At 46.9% G+C, this 16,010-nt stretch overlaps 2 protein-coding genes across 2 annotated transcripts; both read right to left on the bottom strand.

The window, feature by feature from the left end:
- Positions 1-3,588: 3,588 nt before the first annotated feature.
- On the bottom strand, positions 3,589-9,233 carry LOC117839800 (inositol-tetrakisphosphate 1-kinase 2). The gene is made up of 10 exons (XM_034720221.2): positions 8,751-9,233; positions 7,131-7,212; positions 6,883-6,915; positions 6,537-6,657; positions 5,892-5,984; positions 5,168-5,287; positions 4,884-5,060; positions 4,566-4,621; positions 4,402-4,486; positions 3,589-3,883 (listed from the first exon to the last, which is right to left on the bottom strand). Exons 1-10 carry the CDS (start codon positions 8,948-8,950, stop codon positions 3,789-3,791), a joined length of 1,062 nt encoding a protein of 353 aa, XP_034576112.1. The 5' UTR covers positions 8,951-9,233; the 3' UTR covers positions 3,589-3,788.
- A 2,561-nt stretch (positions 9,234-11,794) lies between these two features.
- Positions 11,795-14,906, bottom strand: LOC117835877 (inactive poly [ADP-ribose] polymerase RCD1). The gene is made up of 4 exons (XM_034715196.1): positions 13,797-14,906; positions 12,856-13,103; positions 12,639-12,772; positions 11,795-12,234 (listed from the first exon to the last, which is right to left on the bottom strand). The coding sequence occupies exons 1-4, from the start codon at positions 14,639-14,641 to the stop codon at positions 12,136-12,138; spliced, it is 1,326 nt and encodes a 441-aa protein (XP_034571087.1). The 5' UTR covers positions 14,642-14,906; the 3' UTR covers positions 11,795-12,135.
- Positions 14,907-16,010: the final 1,104 nt, after the last annotated feature.

Raw genomic sequence — 16,010 nt, 5'->3', positions numbered from 1 at the left:
ACTTCTGGCTCCTTTTCTGAATATTGCTGCGGCGTAAACACGCCCACGACGTGCGAATAAACCTAGCAGTTTGTTTTATTGTTCACAGATTCTTGGTGTCCTGCGGGAAGTAAACAGGCAAATGATTGATAATAGCAACCTGAGAGATCACGTCGAGATCTTTTGTTTGCTTTCTGTCCGGTTGAATTGGCCTATTCGAGAGGCTGAGATAAACCACTCCCCCCATCAGCCCAATAACAAAATGAACAGGCCAATCATTTGGTCATGCAAAGCGCTGATGACATATAATTGTGCCAAATGGCCTTCAGAAAGGGGCTACGGATAACCCTCTTCTGTTTGCACTGTTTGGGCTTAATTTGTTAGGTCAGAACCAATGGCCAGTAAAGAAATCGTCGCAAAGCAACGACGCATAAGCCGGGAACAAGATCCCGTAGTATATTGAGGCATTATCCGGTGCATTCGCAAGTCAAATGGGATGTGCATCGCAATGAGCAGGCCCTAGCTAGTTGCCCTTTTAGAAAGGCTATGCGTTTGACCAGTTATGATGAGGTGGAGATCATTAGGTGTAGGGACAAACTTCTCCTTCACTGATTGGGATGGTCCTGGTTTTCGATTGCGTAATGTGTGAATAGAGAATCGAAAGGATGTGCGATAAAATAAGTGATCTAGATGGGAGCAGGGAGATCAGATAATTTTCTCTGAACATTCATACATACGTTCGATAAGCATGTCAGCATGTGTGCCTTGGTGTTTTGAAGAATTTTTGACTGGGTAGAGTTAGTAGGACAGAATTTGGTTTCTGAAGAACTGACATACGTGCTTATGCAACAGGAAGAGGAGGACGACAAAGACATGGCGGCCGAGAGCTCGAGTTCAGGACATCAGGTCATGGTTTTACCTGCTTCCACATCGCACCTGATCGTCTGAAAGTTCCAAGTCCACTGAACATACGCATAGCTGAAGAAATAGCAAGTTGGCATGTTGCCTTCTGCGCGTGTCCACCGAAGCAAAGCTGTGGAATTCCATGGCATTTCTGTCAGCACTGAAAGCCCTGTACCTACAAGGACAGATGGAGGGCCGTGGAGCTAGCGATAATGATTACAGGATGGGATTAGTCACGGTCCACCAATCATCCGTGCAAATCACTTCAGTTCTTGCGTGACGCCGTGACTCTCAACTCCTCGTCCGACAAGCCTCTGACTCTGCCATTCGTGATCGTCATCTCATCCCTGATGAAGCTTGTCGTGCAGGAACAGTCTGCACTTGCAGCTGCAGCGTACCAATCAAAGTGAAACCTATCATTTGTTGTAAGCAGGTGACCAGAAGTCCCCCAGACCGGACCAGCAGCTTTGCCTAGGCTTCAAGCACAAGCCGAGAGGTCACAACCGCACGAGCCCATGACCATATAATCAAGCGGTGAAAGCGTGGTCAGCGACATCCCCATGGTTCCCTGACGTTGGCACTGAAAGCGGAAAGGCTTCCGGCAAGGCCCCCCGCCGGAGCTGTCAGGCTGCCAATGATGGCGCGCCGGAAGGCAGGCAGGCGGGCACGGCGAATGATACAGCCAAACCACCAGCAGCAGCCTGGCATCGCCATGTCTCACGCAAGGAGCAAAGCGACGGGGCCTAACCAGAAAAGAGCCCAGCGGAGCCCCGCACCCGGGGGTGCAGATGGATCGCCTGCGTATGCGTCGTCGAGCGGCGATTCGGCCGCGGCCATCATGATTGGAAATTCCGACCAAGGCTGGCCGGGGAACCAACGGGATGTCATCATGGGCGATGATGAACGATCGCTGTTCGATTAGTTGGGTTATCCCGCGGGCAGGTGACGTGGTGCTGGTCGGGATGTGTCGGCTCGGGAGAGGGGGAAGTGGGGGGAACCGGGGCAGGGATGATATGGATAACAAATCAGATGAGGGCAGTGATCAGGGTGGGGGACGTGTGCGCGTACCTAAACACTGTTTGTAAATGGGGGCGGGCGAGCTTGACCGGACCGAATCCATCCATCATCGGGCTTGCTCGTGCGTCGTCGTCGTTGGGTGCCAGCGTGCCGCCGCCTGATTGCCCGCAGTCGGTAGTTGCCGCGCTTTTGTGCCTTTGTCTGTGCTCGGCTGCGGAATTTTGTTTAGTATAGGTAGGTCGGCACCGGGTTGGTTTTTCGCCGTAGGCTTTGAGAGCCCTTTTTGAACCCATGATGATGTAGAGAGCGAGCTAGCTAGGCCTGCCTGATGAGCAGCCTAGACAGAGTAGAGCCCGCGTCCGCCGCCGGTAGAAGAAACTAGAAAGAGAAGAGGCGGTTGGGTCTTTGCAGCCCAGCCGCCGCGGCCCGGCGCCGGCGCCCGCGGGAGAAACGCGTAAGGGTGTTATCACATCGGAGGTTTAGATGCTAATTAGGAGTATTAAATATAGACTAATTATAAAATTAATTGCACAGATGGAATGTAATTCGCGAGACGAATCTATTAAGCCTAATTAGTCCATGATTGACAATGTGGTGCTACGGTAACCATTTGCTAATGATGGATTAATTAGGCTTAATAGATTCGTCTCGCGAATTTAACACAGGGTTCTACAATTAGTTTTATAATTAACTTATATTTAATTCTCCTAATTAGCATCCGAACATTCGATGTGACACTGTTAAAATTTAACACCTCTAGCGCCTCATATCCAAACAACCCCTTGCTACTCACCGCCTCTCCTCGTGTGCCGGCCAGGTGGCCTCTGAATTCTGAAACACCAGGCGCCGGCAGCGGCCCGTCCGTCCGCCCCCATTCCCCGCCGCTAGCGTCTAGCGAATCAGCAATGACGTATTTCGGGTGAACTCGCGGCGCAGCTTTATGCAGGCCGCAGTTTTGGGCTTTTTAAAAAATGTCCTCCAGCACCCTCGCTGCTCGTAGAACAGCAGAGCTGCAAATGAGGAGGAACAAGCACGTCCGCTCCCGTTTCAGATCTCCGGCGCAAGCGCAACAGAAGACACAACAGTGGGGGTCCATAGGGCGGCAACAAGAGTGCTGAAACGAATTTCTGGCTACGCACCGGCAATCACTCACCAGGCGTAGCAGAAGGGCACCATTTGTATCTTGGACTTGTAGAGCTTCAGTCTCATGGCCATGGGGGATGGCACCGAAATCTGTTGCTGCGCATTCCTTGCGGATTTTGCTTCCAGGGACGCCTCAATACCAAACTGCTGTCGTTGATGAAACCATACCATATAGATCCTCAACGATCACTCGAAAGCACATGTGAAGGTAAAAATTCAAGCTCAAGATGTAATTAGGACTGCCAAAATGATTATCTGCCCATATCAATATCATCAATAGCAGTTGAGAATGGCTTGGTTCTCAACAGCTATTTGTAGCTCAATCCTGACTTCCATTATTCCATAGACCTCCAACCCTCTGCTGAACAAACCAAATAAAACCCCAGTCACCACCATGCTGCAGTGTTCAGAAATAACGGGAAGCGCAACAGCAAGCAATTGGGTGAAGCTTGGCCCAAGAAACCGGTCACCAACTTATTACGATTAAAGGAGGCCATCACGACGAAGGTATTCATTCGGTAAGCAACATCTTACAACATGGGCACAGGGCATCCAAGCATTTCCTTGTTTATTTCCTACTCCGGACCCAGCATGTACCACCACTTTTGAAGGAACACACACTGCGACTTCCTCGAGCCTCCGGCTTATGCTTATGTCTCCAGAATATGTACATTGGTGGGGAAGCACAGCTGCCACCATTATATGCCATTTTGTCAGTCTCCACTCTTCGCAAACTTCCTTGCACTTCAGGTCCCGCTTAAGTACTTTTTGTACTTGCTTTGGGCAAGACTAAGTAAGAAGTCGGTGAACATGATCTCATATCCCGGCATTTTCCCAAAACCTGCGCAGTTAAAAAAGTCAAGAATATACCATCAGGAGATACTATTGTAAGGAAATGACCATGTCCTAGTATTCAATACAATGTTCTTCTAATGTATTTTCTAAGAGATGAAGCACCGCACGGCATGGTGGTTTTAAGTGCAAACTGTATCCACAATATTTTTCGGTAATGGGAAAAGGAATCGTCTTCTGAAGTGGCAAGGATTCCTATCTCCATACAATATCATAGAAAGGACCATAAAATCATGCACATGACGATTTGGAGGAGTTTATTCACAACACAAAATACTTCTGTTATGAGGTCCCTTATGGCCAAGAACAACTGTATCTGGAGACGAACTAAACATAATTAGCTAGGCTACCTTTGCCCCAACAAAAACAAGATTTGTCATGCAGAAGATACCATACTGGAACATTTTCTGTGTGGACAGAGATAGAGAACAACAGAAATGAAGAGGACAAATGCCAGGTATGAATGACAGGGTCGCAGGGATAGCAGGGATAGCAAAGTAACCACACCTGGGAAGTAGTTGATGTCAATTATGTAGTACCGATCTTTGGTTCCAAGTTCTCTAATCATATCTACGTTGAACAATCTCAAGCCCTGCAAGTTTTTTTTCCCACGTCAGAGTGAGGAAACAAATAAAACAGATATGTGCAGTTCAAAACAAGAACTCTCATACCAGCCGGCTACGAAGCTCCCTCCCTAGTTTCTCTAGAAGTGGCCTTGGAGGAAGCTCTATCATGTACAAGAAAGCCATGTTAAGTAATGTAACCAAAAGTTCATTTGCTGCAATTGAAAATATGCAGCAAGAAAATCACATTATATAATCTATTTTTCTAGTTGACCAAATTTTGTCCAGGACGTCAGAATCATGACTGACTGAGATATTGACTGTTCAACTCATTTGCATTGACAATTCTAAGGACAAATTGCATCTTGAATTAAGGAGTCGCTTATATTAATGAAAAAGGTAACATCAACACTGCAGAAGTCCCACCTGCAATAAGAGGGTCAAGTTCTGCATCATCCGCACTTGCTGCAGCACATGAAACTCTTGGCAACCGATAGACGCCCACATTGTTTAGTAAGTCATATGCGTTAACATCTGGTAGAGAGAATCTGCGGACAACCTTTACCGTTTCACCAATGATATACACCTTAAAGAGGATCCCGCCTGTAGAGGCAATAAATCAGATCCCACATTTCTACTGTTTCAGGGCAAAGTGTCAGGATACTGAAAGAAACTAACAATATAGATGGAACCAGAAAATCAGAACCTACCATGGTTTATGAATTCCTGTAGAACCAGCGGTGGATGAAGCATTGACAAGGATGCCTCATCATATGCAAGATAGAGCTCATGGCCTTTAGATGTCCCATCAACAACCAATGGCTTGGCAACTGCAAGAGGATAAGTACTTTCAGTCAAACAATTTCCATTATTAGCTCTGGATAGCAAAGAAAAAGTCTATGTAGCCAGTTATTTAAGTATGGAAACAGCTTAAGCACAAAGCTCCAGCAGCAGAGTGAGTTGAAATCTGCAGCTGAAACAATGGCCGCAAAGCCAAAAGTGTTTTTGGCGAGAAAGGAGAAGAAGGAATCAACCCATTCTGCTGTTTCTGGTTTCTGGGATTCTGCCTTCTGCAGCAAATCTAGGAAACAAAGGTGTGCCACGTGCATTTCAAGTGGACTGAAAAATTGGAGCAAAGAAGCTCACAAGCTATTAAGCAAGCCATATATAAACAATAATGATGGAGCTTGATGGGAAATGATTTTGCAGCCTAGCTACGGTAGCCCGCACAATGACAAGGAGAGAACCAATCTACCAACATAAGGGGAAAAATAGAATAAAATATTGTAATCAATTAAGTATAAAATGCAAGTCTCAGAGCATAAACCAAATTGAGCAGACCTGATTATTTCAAACAAATTACTCACAGGATGACAGCATTTTCCAATGTTCTTTATCCAAATAATTGATAGCTTCAAGATCAGAATCAATTACCCAAGGGCCAGGTTAGTCCAGCCATGGCTACAGCTGTTGGTATGGAGGATGGATCCTTTGTGATCACCAGTTGGCGTGGGGTACAAACTTCTCCTGCGATATTTCAAGGCACATATAATCACATGTTTAATGCTAACACAGCATGTCCTCTGAAAATTTAAATTAAATATGCACTTTTGGAAGACTTTTATGAATAGCAATATGCTACATCTTTACGATCAATCAAGAAAAAATTTCTGCCAATTTGAACGACAGTTGTCCTTGAAATCTCCCAACAGTAGACATGAAGGAACTCAACCAAGACATTCCATTTTTCTAATAGCTAGGAGTAAATATAGTACCGTGATAATTCATAAGTTCGAATAAAGAACTAAATAGCAACCTTAATTAGAAATTCCATGGTTCACAATCAATGGAATAAAACCTTACTGAAAGAAATTAAATGGCAAACATTTTATGTGCCATTATTATGAGAAAAAGTCTCTTCCTTCCTAGTATTGCAGTTGCACGATAATTTGGTTGGAACAGGATAGGTGATTGTGTTAATATCTTAATGATCAGATGGAAGTTAACTTAGACTATGAAAACATTAAAAAACTAAATGAACAGTATCATCATTCCTTCTAAACCTGCGTGTGATATTACCATAGAGATTTGACAGGTTCAGATCAGCCACTTCCTCGAGCATTGATTGTCGATTGTTCAGATGCTCAATAGCATTAGGTGGGTCAAGAACAGTAACTTCTGGATGTTCTTCGTGATAGTCCTACAAGAAAATGGAAGAAATTAAGTTAGCAGAGCTATGCAAAGCGGTAATATCAACTTGCAAGCCAAGAACAAAGTACAGCAATTATGATAATCTTGTGATCAACTGATATTGCAAAACAGAATGCTGGCAGCAGCTTTCCCGAAGATGTGTCAGCGGACAGTTTTAAGGGAAAAAATAGAAGAAGAAAAAACATGCAAAGTGAGTTATATGGCATGATCTTACCTCCAGAACCTGCTGCCACTCCTTGCTAGTAATCTGCAGAAGGAAGCAAGAACTCTTTCAGGATGGTTAAATAACATAACCTGCACAGATTCTGAGGATCTTTTTTTGGGAAGCATTAAGAACAATTCGCCTTATTCCAGGATCAGAAAGTTCACGAGAAAGAACGGTTCTTCCACAAAACATAAGATGATATAGGTCCTGTGCAGCTGCATTCTTTCTATTACAGTTTAAAATAGGATGTGACTGACCTTGTGCAAAATAACATCAAAAGGGCCTTGTTCTGAGAGGGGAAGAGACTCATCAATGGATACAAAAGTGATTCCATTCTTCCTGCCAAAGCACATGATAAGAAACTCATCAAGCAGCAAGAGGAAAAATAAAATATTGGCAAGAGCCACAACATTCAATTCAACATGCAGAGCTAGAAACACAAAATATTACAGAAAATATTCATGCAGTATGCCATCAATTTAAATTTAGCAACGGCATAAGACTCAAATCAGAAACATAAAGGGATGTTAGAAGGGTGTACCTCCAGGGGTAAAGAAAGGACTGTTACATGAGTGAACTACATTGTATCAGAACATTTATTGTTCAAGTTACAGAAAGGACTACAGGAGAAACTCAATTGGTTTGAGGGTACGAAAATTATCAAGGAAAACTGCTCAACTTTGTGAAAAATATTTTCCTTGTCAAATTTTTTTTATTTTACTTTTCCCACAACTTTCCTTATGTCTATAGCCTGGGAAGCATTTTACAAGGGCAAATTGCATCATATCAAAATGCAGGGAAACAGGGCATTTACTTTTAGGTTACTTACAATCTCAAGAAATCAGAAACTCAAACGATCGCAAATTAGACAAACAATTCAAGCAAAAAAACACTTTATTGTGCATAAAAATATTCTCCTTAATTGTGTTTTTCTTTATTAGTGTACATGTGTTCCTTAATTTTTGTCACAGATGAATCAACAAGTAAACAATTGAATCAGCTTGGCTCTTAATCCAGAGAACTAACATGAAAAGATTGTTTGTTGGCGGCCCATGTTGCCATCAAATCTAGCGATTGAGCAAGTAAAGTATTAATGAATACGGCAGACACACTCCCATCAATAAGTTGTCATTTTCCATGTGATGTGCTTATCCACAGGAATATTCCAAATTAGAATCCCAGATACCAACCAACAAGGATTAGCGCGCTTTGGCCCATTCCGCCAACTTGATACGATAATATAAAGCTATTGACTATTGAGACCCCCTCAACATGGGATGCACATATAGGGCATATCTACTGATGCCATAGGAATTCCAAATAAACACTTGCCAGCTGCATCTGAGTACTAGTAAATCATTAACCCAGCATGCTTCACTCAGAAGCCACTCTCACTGGCCGCTCCCGCCAACTTTGCGCTCCAGTGGAGGTCCGATTCGATCACTATTTGACTAGTGCAGCAAGGAATAGAATAGCATTCCCCTCCACCCCATGCCGCGGAAATTATAATTCTTTCAACACCAGAATACTTTCCTGGTAATTGGTATCGCATTACCCTGTTCATTCAAAATTCTTCTGGCCAGCAAGAACTAGGCAGAACAGCATTGGATGAAGACACAAACGAAAGTTTGCTTATCAAACCATGCATCGTCTTCATCCCTCAAAATTTTCACCATTTTCATCCAACAGCAACATCTTCCAAACTCTTTGGGCTATTAAAAGAACAAAACGAAACAATCGCGGAATTCCTCGCCGCCCGACCAACAAATACTAACGAAAAATCACTCATTCCCCTAGAAATCCATCGCCACTCGGCATCCCGCAAGAAATCTCAAATCGTCACTACATTCCCTCTGGGCGGTGATCCAGGCTTTTACCTCGCCAGCTGGAGCAGCTTGGGCTGGAGGAAGCTCTTCACCTTCTTCTTCGTGAGGGCGTAGCCCACCACTAGCCTGGGCGCCGCCGCCGCCGCCGCCGCCGCGCCCATGAGCGGCGGCGACAGCACCGACGAGGCCATCGCAGCTCCCTCCTCTCCCTCCCCTTCCATCTGATCCAGTACATCCGCGTGCAGGCGCATCCCCGCGGGTCTTAAAGCTAAATCTCGTCGCAAATGGACAAGGAGCGGAAAGATAATCGGAAGCGTCACGGTTAAGCCTGCGGCGTGGGGGTGGGGTCCAGCTGGGGTGGTACTTCGCGCGGGAGAGGTAACTGAAGCGGGGTGGCAAGCAAGGCGAGGGGAGCGGCACTGGCAGCGAGGATTCGGTGGGCGAAATTTTGGCCTTCGCGGAGCTCTTAATAATGGCGGATTGGCGAGACGAGTGGAAAACGGAGGAGGAAGAGAGCGGGCGGGTATTTGTAGACGACGAAGGGAGAATGGGTGATTCTCTGCGCCTACAATTCACCTGCCCCATCCTTTCAAAGAAAAAAAGGTCATCTGCAACCGGATTATTTCAACTTGCTACAACTTGTGTAATTGTGTAGCACCAACAAAACCTACAGTTCTTTTTAGCTCACAAAAAATAACTATTTTACGGATGTTAGATGAGAAATTAGTGGAGAATTTGATATTTCGCATCTTCACTACCTATTTCGTAACGCTCTCGTCCATTGTCCTACCTTCACAACTCTAATCTAGATTACCGTGGTCTAGCAAGAGAGGGTATAACAGGATATGGATGCCAGCATCAAATGACGACTGGATAATGACAAATCAAGGCATGTTAAGATTTAAGAGGATATAATTGGAGCCTTATGTAGCTACAATATAAAGTATCGATATGGTGCCAATAAGTTGTTGGGTTGACCAGTTAGCTTTTTACTGGCGATTGTGCATAGGTAGCATGAATAGTAATATGGCAAATACGAAAACAAGTGATGCACCCCACAACCCAACGTAGAGTGGGAGGGATAGCATTAAAGTATGTACTTATTCAGAACAATCAAATCATATGTCAATGAGATTTTTAGATAAAAGATAAAATCCGACCTACTATATTCACATCATGAATATATACAACCAAAAGTTACAAGAGTTCTTATACTCTAATCCTTAATACTGAGGGGTTAATAACATAAGAAAGAAAGTTCTAGGATAAAGGAAGAAAGCTAAAAGCCTAAGCTTCAGTCTTCTTCTTCATCCATATTTCAACCTTGCATTGTCTTTATGCATCACCGATCCATCGCATCTCTCGCCTGCTTAGAAGCTTGATGTCGGAATCGTCCTGCCAAAAAACTCGTAGCACAGTGACTAGGGAATGAATATCAGTCTAAAGGACCTCCAAGGCGACGCCTCCAAGGAGGACACGACATCAAAGACACCATCATCGCCCATCCGGCAAGCCGGAGTTAGATTTTCACCTGGAGCATCACTGACCTTTGCCTGGAGATAGGTGAGTCCTAAAATTTAGTAACAATATCTATGAAAGGTTAATAGTTAACCATATACAACATTTACAAACAAAGCATATGGACTAATTTTCTTCCAAACCGTATAATTAATTGTTGAAAAACCCTATCGTACGTACATCTATAGGCCCACCAGAAGATTTGGACAGTTCTGCATATAGGGCTGAACGCCGAGACGCATCTGACATGGAGACCATGGTGCATGGCGGTGGCGTCTATATGGAAAGATAGGAACTAGTCGAGAATTAGGAAAGTGCTCGTTGTAATAAGAGTAGAACTCCTCTAGTCGTATCCAACTAGTATTCTTGTATCAACCAACATGTAACCCTACTCCTAACTATATAAGGCGAGGCAGGGACCCCCTCTAAAGCAATTCAATCCAACCAACACACCAAATGTAGGGTATTACGCTATTCAACGGCCCGAACCTGTCTAAATCGTGTGTCTGCATTTACCTTCGAGTTCCTGATCTCAACAAGCCCCACCAACCAAAACACTACCTCGGGCATCCCCTCGGTAGGTTGCCGGATCTAACATCGACAAACCCTGACAGCTAACACGTAGTCTTATATATATATATATATATATATATATATATATATATATATATAGGTATATAAAACTGCATTTACCTCATATACTCAAGTGGTTTTGGCATGACCGCATGAGCATTCCATGTACTCGTATGACTATATCAACAAAGAGTGACAAGGCATACAACAAATACTTATATAGACAATGCTTTAGAATTCCTGAGCAACTACAACTAATTCAAGCGGATCAGAACAGCCTTGACAACTCGAATTTTATCATTCACCGAAAAATTCCCAGTATGCGTTCAACCACCAACACATTACGTTCTTGGGTTGAAATTCAGACCAAAACTACCGTGACATTGGCACATTGCCACCACTCGGAAGAGCACATCAAATCAAATTGATTATTATAGAAGAAGGGGAAAAAAACCATGCTAGCGAACCAAAAGTTCAACTCTGCTGCCTGTACGTAGTGCTACTAATCCGTAGTCCGTGGCAATTCCACGTGTCGTTGCACTGTTTTTTATGTCACCAAAAAGATTTGATGACAGGCGTAGGTCTATGGACTATGGCCACAAAGATTCCTTGTCCTATTTCCCCTCGTGCCTCAGCCGTCCAAAGATCCGCGTGGAGCGTCTACGCGGCCACGAGGCGGGCGGGACACACGTGGCGGACTGGCGGTGGAAGCGCGCACGCTTCACGAGCCGTACCGCCTGCACCCTCTCTGTCAGGTGGCCCCGCCTGTTCGGCCCCGATGTCTCTGAATCTTCCCTTTGCTCCTTGCGATCTACGAGCTGGACAACGACCGACCTACGTGTGTGGCTAAGCATACCCTGGTAAGCTACTGAATCGCAATCACTGATGATCGCTAGTCACCTCCCAGCTTCACGATTTGCTCAGCTACAAGGGTTTCTCTACTGATGACTGTCTAAACAAAGGTCACACTCAACAGCGAAACGCAATAATAGGCTCAGGTGCTATTTGGCCGGCCCACGATTCAATGGTTTCATGCATTAATCTTTTCAGTCTATACAGATTACATGTTACACAACACTAGTAAAAAAATAAGGATTGAAACATCTCAGAAAATCAGAAACTGCGTCTATCCTGTTGGTTAATGGAAGAATAACATTGCTGCGAACCCCCCTCTACGCCCTTGACCAACGGAAACTAAAGCGACAGAAACAAAAGTAAACCCCCTCTACTCGGTACACACAGCTGGCACGTACTGCATCGTTCGCTGGAGTTATAGATCCACCGCGTCCACCACCACCACGGCAAAATCAGGAAGGAGAGAGACCTTGCGCCGCGCACTAGCAACTTAGCATCCTCGGAGTTTCTTGGCCACGGTCGTCAGCACTTTGTCGCCGATGTAACTGCGAAGGAACCGGATGAATTGGTCTTTCTTGATCTGCCCCATCTGCAGGAGAGAAAAATTGTGTCATTGGAAGTTTCAGGCTGCTGCTGCGCTGTTGCTAACACTACAAAGTGCGGTCTTGATCCAAAAAATCATCTGCCGTTTTCAGAATTATAAAGTCGTTTACAAGGGAGCAGCAAATTCTGCATTTTCCCGGATGGCAGCTTATGTACCAGTCAAAAGAACAGCTAAACTAGTTGTCACAAAATTGTCCGCATATGAGTTTATCAAATGCTTGCAAAGGAAGTAAACGATGACAAGGCATAAAATTCGTCAATCAAATGCCACAGCCCACAGTCCTCCCCAACTTGCACACTCGAGGATCAATCTAAACAAGCTGTGAGCACACTCGAGGATCAATCTAAACAAGCTGTGTGGAAGTTTATAGGAAATGATCACCAATTTACCTTGAAGCTGCTGTAGTACTCCTGCAAAAGACCACACTTGTCTGGCACCAGCAGCTCGATCTCAGCAAGAAGCCTCGGGAACATGTCCCGAGCCGGCGAAGGCGTCTTCGGCTTCGAGGTCGCTTCCGATGATTCTGAAACCGAAAGTTCATCGAGTCATGATGTGAATAACAGCTCCAACCTTGTATATGCAAAACAGTTTGGACAGGACGCTAACCTTGTACCGGCTGCAGCTTGGGGCACTTGAAGCTCACCACGTACTCGGGGAGGACCCTCGTGTTCATGTCCTTGCTCCAGACAACGTACCACTGCGGATTCTCCAGCTTGTCGACGGCGCTGTCGTAGTCGTCGCTGCTGGGGCGGGACTGCGAGGACTTTGCCGGGACAACCTCCGGCCGGCCCATCAGCACGCGGCACAGCACGATGTGTGCCTCGCCGTTCCCGTCGGCCTTGGTCAGCATTGCACTGATCAAACACAAGTTCAAAAAGATCGTTAGCTCATATGATGAGCTGCTGAGCCGGACAACATATTTCAGGACTGCAGTTATAGCTAATAATGCCCCATGCTTTTCAGCTCAGATGAAGTATGCTGGTTATAATCAGAGATCATCACTCTGTGGTGTGTAGTGATGCTCCCAACTGGTGGCAGCTGTTTTCCACAGTTCTCACATATACAAATACTGAAATACTTCTATATTTGTTTTTCCATATACAGATGATGGGTTAGCAACGGATTCATTTTGATATAAAACAACAACTGATCAGTATCTTCGTTATTAAGCAATCAAAGGGCCAAGAAATGTAAGAATTCGGTAACTCATTTCATAAGAAAGGACAAACAAGCATGAAATTTGTTCAGCCTTTAATATGATATGCTAAATGCTAAAGCTAGAATACTCCTATATGGAGAAAGGAACAAGAGCTTTACTCAGGTTCTTATCATAGGAAAAAACTAGTACAAGAATCAGATCAGCAATTCCATGATTTATTTACTAACTAATCAGAAAGGCTGGCTAGACAGAACGGGGATTATTTATGGTCAAAATTCAACAAGAAAATCGTCGATGCAGCTTTTGTTTTTCCCCCAAAAAACAAGAATTGATGCAAAATGGAGAAATTCGAGATTTGCCTGAATCGAGACGCCAGGTCGGAACTCACCTCGAGTAGGGGCACTGCGGCGGCGAGAGGTGGAGGCCGTCGCCGTGCTTGCGCGCTCCGAGCCGCGGCGCGTTGGTCCTCGCGAAGCCACGGCCCACCACGGTGGCCACGTCCTCCGCGGACGCGCCGTACCACGCGAACTTGGGGGTGCCGGCGGCGTCGCCGCGCGCGGCGGCGAGGAGCTGCCCCTGCCGCTGGAACGCCCTGGCCCTGGCGCCCTGCGCGACCTTGCGGACCGCGGTGATCGCCGCGCCGAGGTTGGCCATTCCGTAGCTGAGGAAGAGCTTGCTGACGACCTGGTAGTACTTGTCGTTCTCCTCCAGCCGCGCCGCCGCGCTCCCCCACGCCCCGCCCGCCTTCCTCCTCTTGGCGGCGGCTTCCGCGCCGCGGCTCTCCCCGGAGCGCTCGTCGACGCCCGAGGAGGACTCAGCCTCGTCCTCCGCCGGCGCGCCGTCCCTCCTCCGCTTCCTGCCTCCGCCGCAGTCCGGCGCCGGGAAGAAGCAGGCCCCGCGGTCGTCGATCCACCCCAGCGCGGCCTCCTCGCCGGTGGCCGCGTCGATCCTCACCATGCGAAGAAAGTCGAACAGGTACGCCTTGCCCCCGCACGCGGCCTCGACCATCGCCCTCCTGTCCTGGAACGCCCGGCGCAGCTGCCCGACCGCCTCGCCGTCGACGTCCACCCACCCCCCATCGTGAAAGCAGAGGAACCTCGCCGGCGCGGCGCTCCTCTGGAACTCAAACCACCCCCGCACCAGCGCCGGCGTCCCGGCAGCAGCATCGCCACCGACCACAACACCCGCGGGCCGCATGATCGCCGCCTTGACGTCGCCGGAGGAGAAGTCCATGCCGAGTCCGATCGATCTGTTATGGCTTTTATGCAAGGCTCTGCTCCGTTCCCTACGGCGGGGTATATCAGGACTCGGGTCAGGCGGCCCGCCGGAGGGGTTAAATGCGCGGGAGATAGGTTGAAGGATTGGGAGAGGAGGAGCGTGGCGGCGGCGGCGGCGGCCGGGTCGGACTCGTGCGCGGCACGTCGATGCGACGTCGGTGAGGACGTCGGTTACAGAAGCGGGGCGTGGTGTGTTGCTCGTTTTATTTCGATCTGTGTCTTCCGGCGAGGCGGCGCGTTTTTAATTGCTTCGTTGGGCAATGTCGGTTCTGCCCCTGGGTGCCTTGCGGGAGGTGACTTGGTGGAGAAGTCTAGAAATGTCCAGTTAGCCTGACGACGGTTTTGTGAGTACCTGCCTTCTTCTTTTATCTTTTTCTTTTTTTGTCAACCACGCTTACTTGAATCGGAAGGTACTGTAGAGGACATCGCGCAGGGTCGTAGTATGAGGGCGCACAGTTTGCAATGTAACGGAGGAAAAATAAGTTTATCCGCATCCGAGTATGTAATTGATGTTAGCTATTTTGACCGATTAACTGTATTCTTCTCCTCCATCAATCGATTTAATCAGTACGTAAAAGGAAATAATCAACAAGAAATCGAAGATCTTTCATGTTCCAATGGAGAATTAGCACCGGGCAGTTCTAGTCCCACGGAGTCGTCAGCTCAGGTCCTTGTTTCGCCAGACGGTGATTAGCAGAGAGCCATTTACTCAAATTTGTCGCATGAAACATGCCGGATGTGCAACCCAGCTGCCCCGAATCTGGCGCTGCTGGATCTGCCCTTTGCTTCACCTACCTACTTGAAAATTGTTTTCCTTGCATGGCAGGTTTTTCGCTTCGCGCACGAAACGGCGCGTTCCTTTCACTCCGGGTCTCGGGCAGGCGAGCACCCGCTCCTTCTGGTCTCTGGTGGTTTTCGGCGATTTTCCTTGGCGCGTAAGGTTCTCTCGTCCGCGCACGCACCCCGCCCCGCGACGACTTCTTGAGACGCAAGCACCACAACCACACGAGGCCAGCGGCTGGCCTGGCAAACCCGCGCTGACCTTGTGCTCGGGCGTCGACCATCTCCCTGTGAACGTACCACTCCTGGTACGTACGTATTCACGTGGTGGTACTGGTGTTGATTATTGAATTCGGAAACGAGATGGCCGACTTCGAATTGGCGAGGTACCCATACTTTAATCCACCGTGACGGTCAAGTTATTTCATCAGCAGGACGAGTACTACTGAGAGTAGCTTCGATCATTATCGCGGCACATGCGAGCGATCCATGAGGATCAACTTGCCGGTTCTGCTCCAAGCACCAAAGCTGGTTTGCTTACCCTT

Source organism: Setaria viridis, chromosome 9, assembly GCF_005286985.2.
Source record: "Setaria viridis chromosome 9, Setaria_viridis_v4.0, whole genome shotgun sequence".
NCBI lineage: Eukaryota > Viridiplantae > Streptophyta > Magnoliopsida > Poales > Poaceae > Setaria > Setaria viridis.
The sequence above is the reverse complement of the archived record's forward strand: the minus strand, read 5'-3'. Positions and strand labels throughout refer to the sequence as shown.

Excerpts from the sequence above, each read along its gene's own strand:
- LOC117839800 (XM_034720221.2), bottom strand. The coding sequence starts at position 8,950 with ATGCGCCTGCACGCGGATGTACTGGATCAGATGGAAGGGGAGGGAGAG. Across the intron at positions 5,985-6,536 it reads GAACCTGTCAAATCTCTATG|GAGAAGTTTGTACCCCACGC; the intron begins GTAATATCACAC and ends GAAATATCGCAG. Across the intron at positions 4,622-4,883 it reads ACTTGACCCTCTTATTGCAG|AGCTTCCTCCAAGGCCACTT; the intron begins GTGGGACTTCTG and ends TGTACATGATAG.
- LOC117835877 (XM_034715196.1), bottom strand. The coding sequence starts at position 14,641 with ATGGACTTCTCCTCCGGCGACGTCAAGGCGGCGATCATGCGGCCCGCG. Across the intron at positions 13,104-13,796 it reads CCGCAGTGCCCCTACTCGAG|TGCAATGCTGACCAAGGCCG; the intron begins GTGAGTTCCGAC and ends GTGTTTGATCAG. Across the intron at positions 12,773-12,855 it reads CAAGCTGCAGCCGGTACAAG|AATCATCGGAAGCGACCTCG; the intron begins GTTAGCGTCCTG and ends TTTCGGTTTCAG.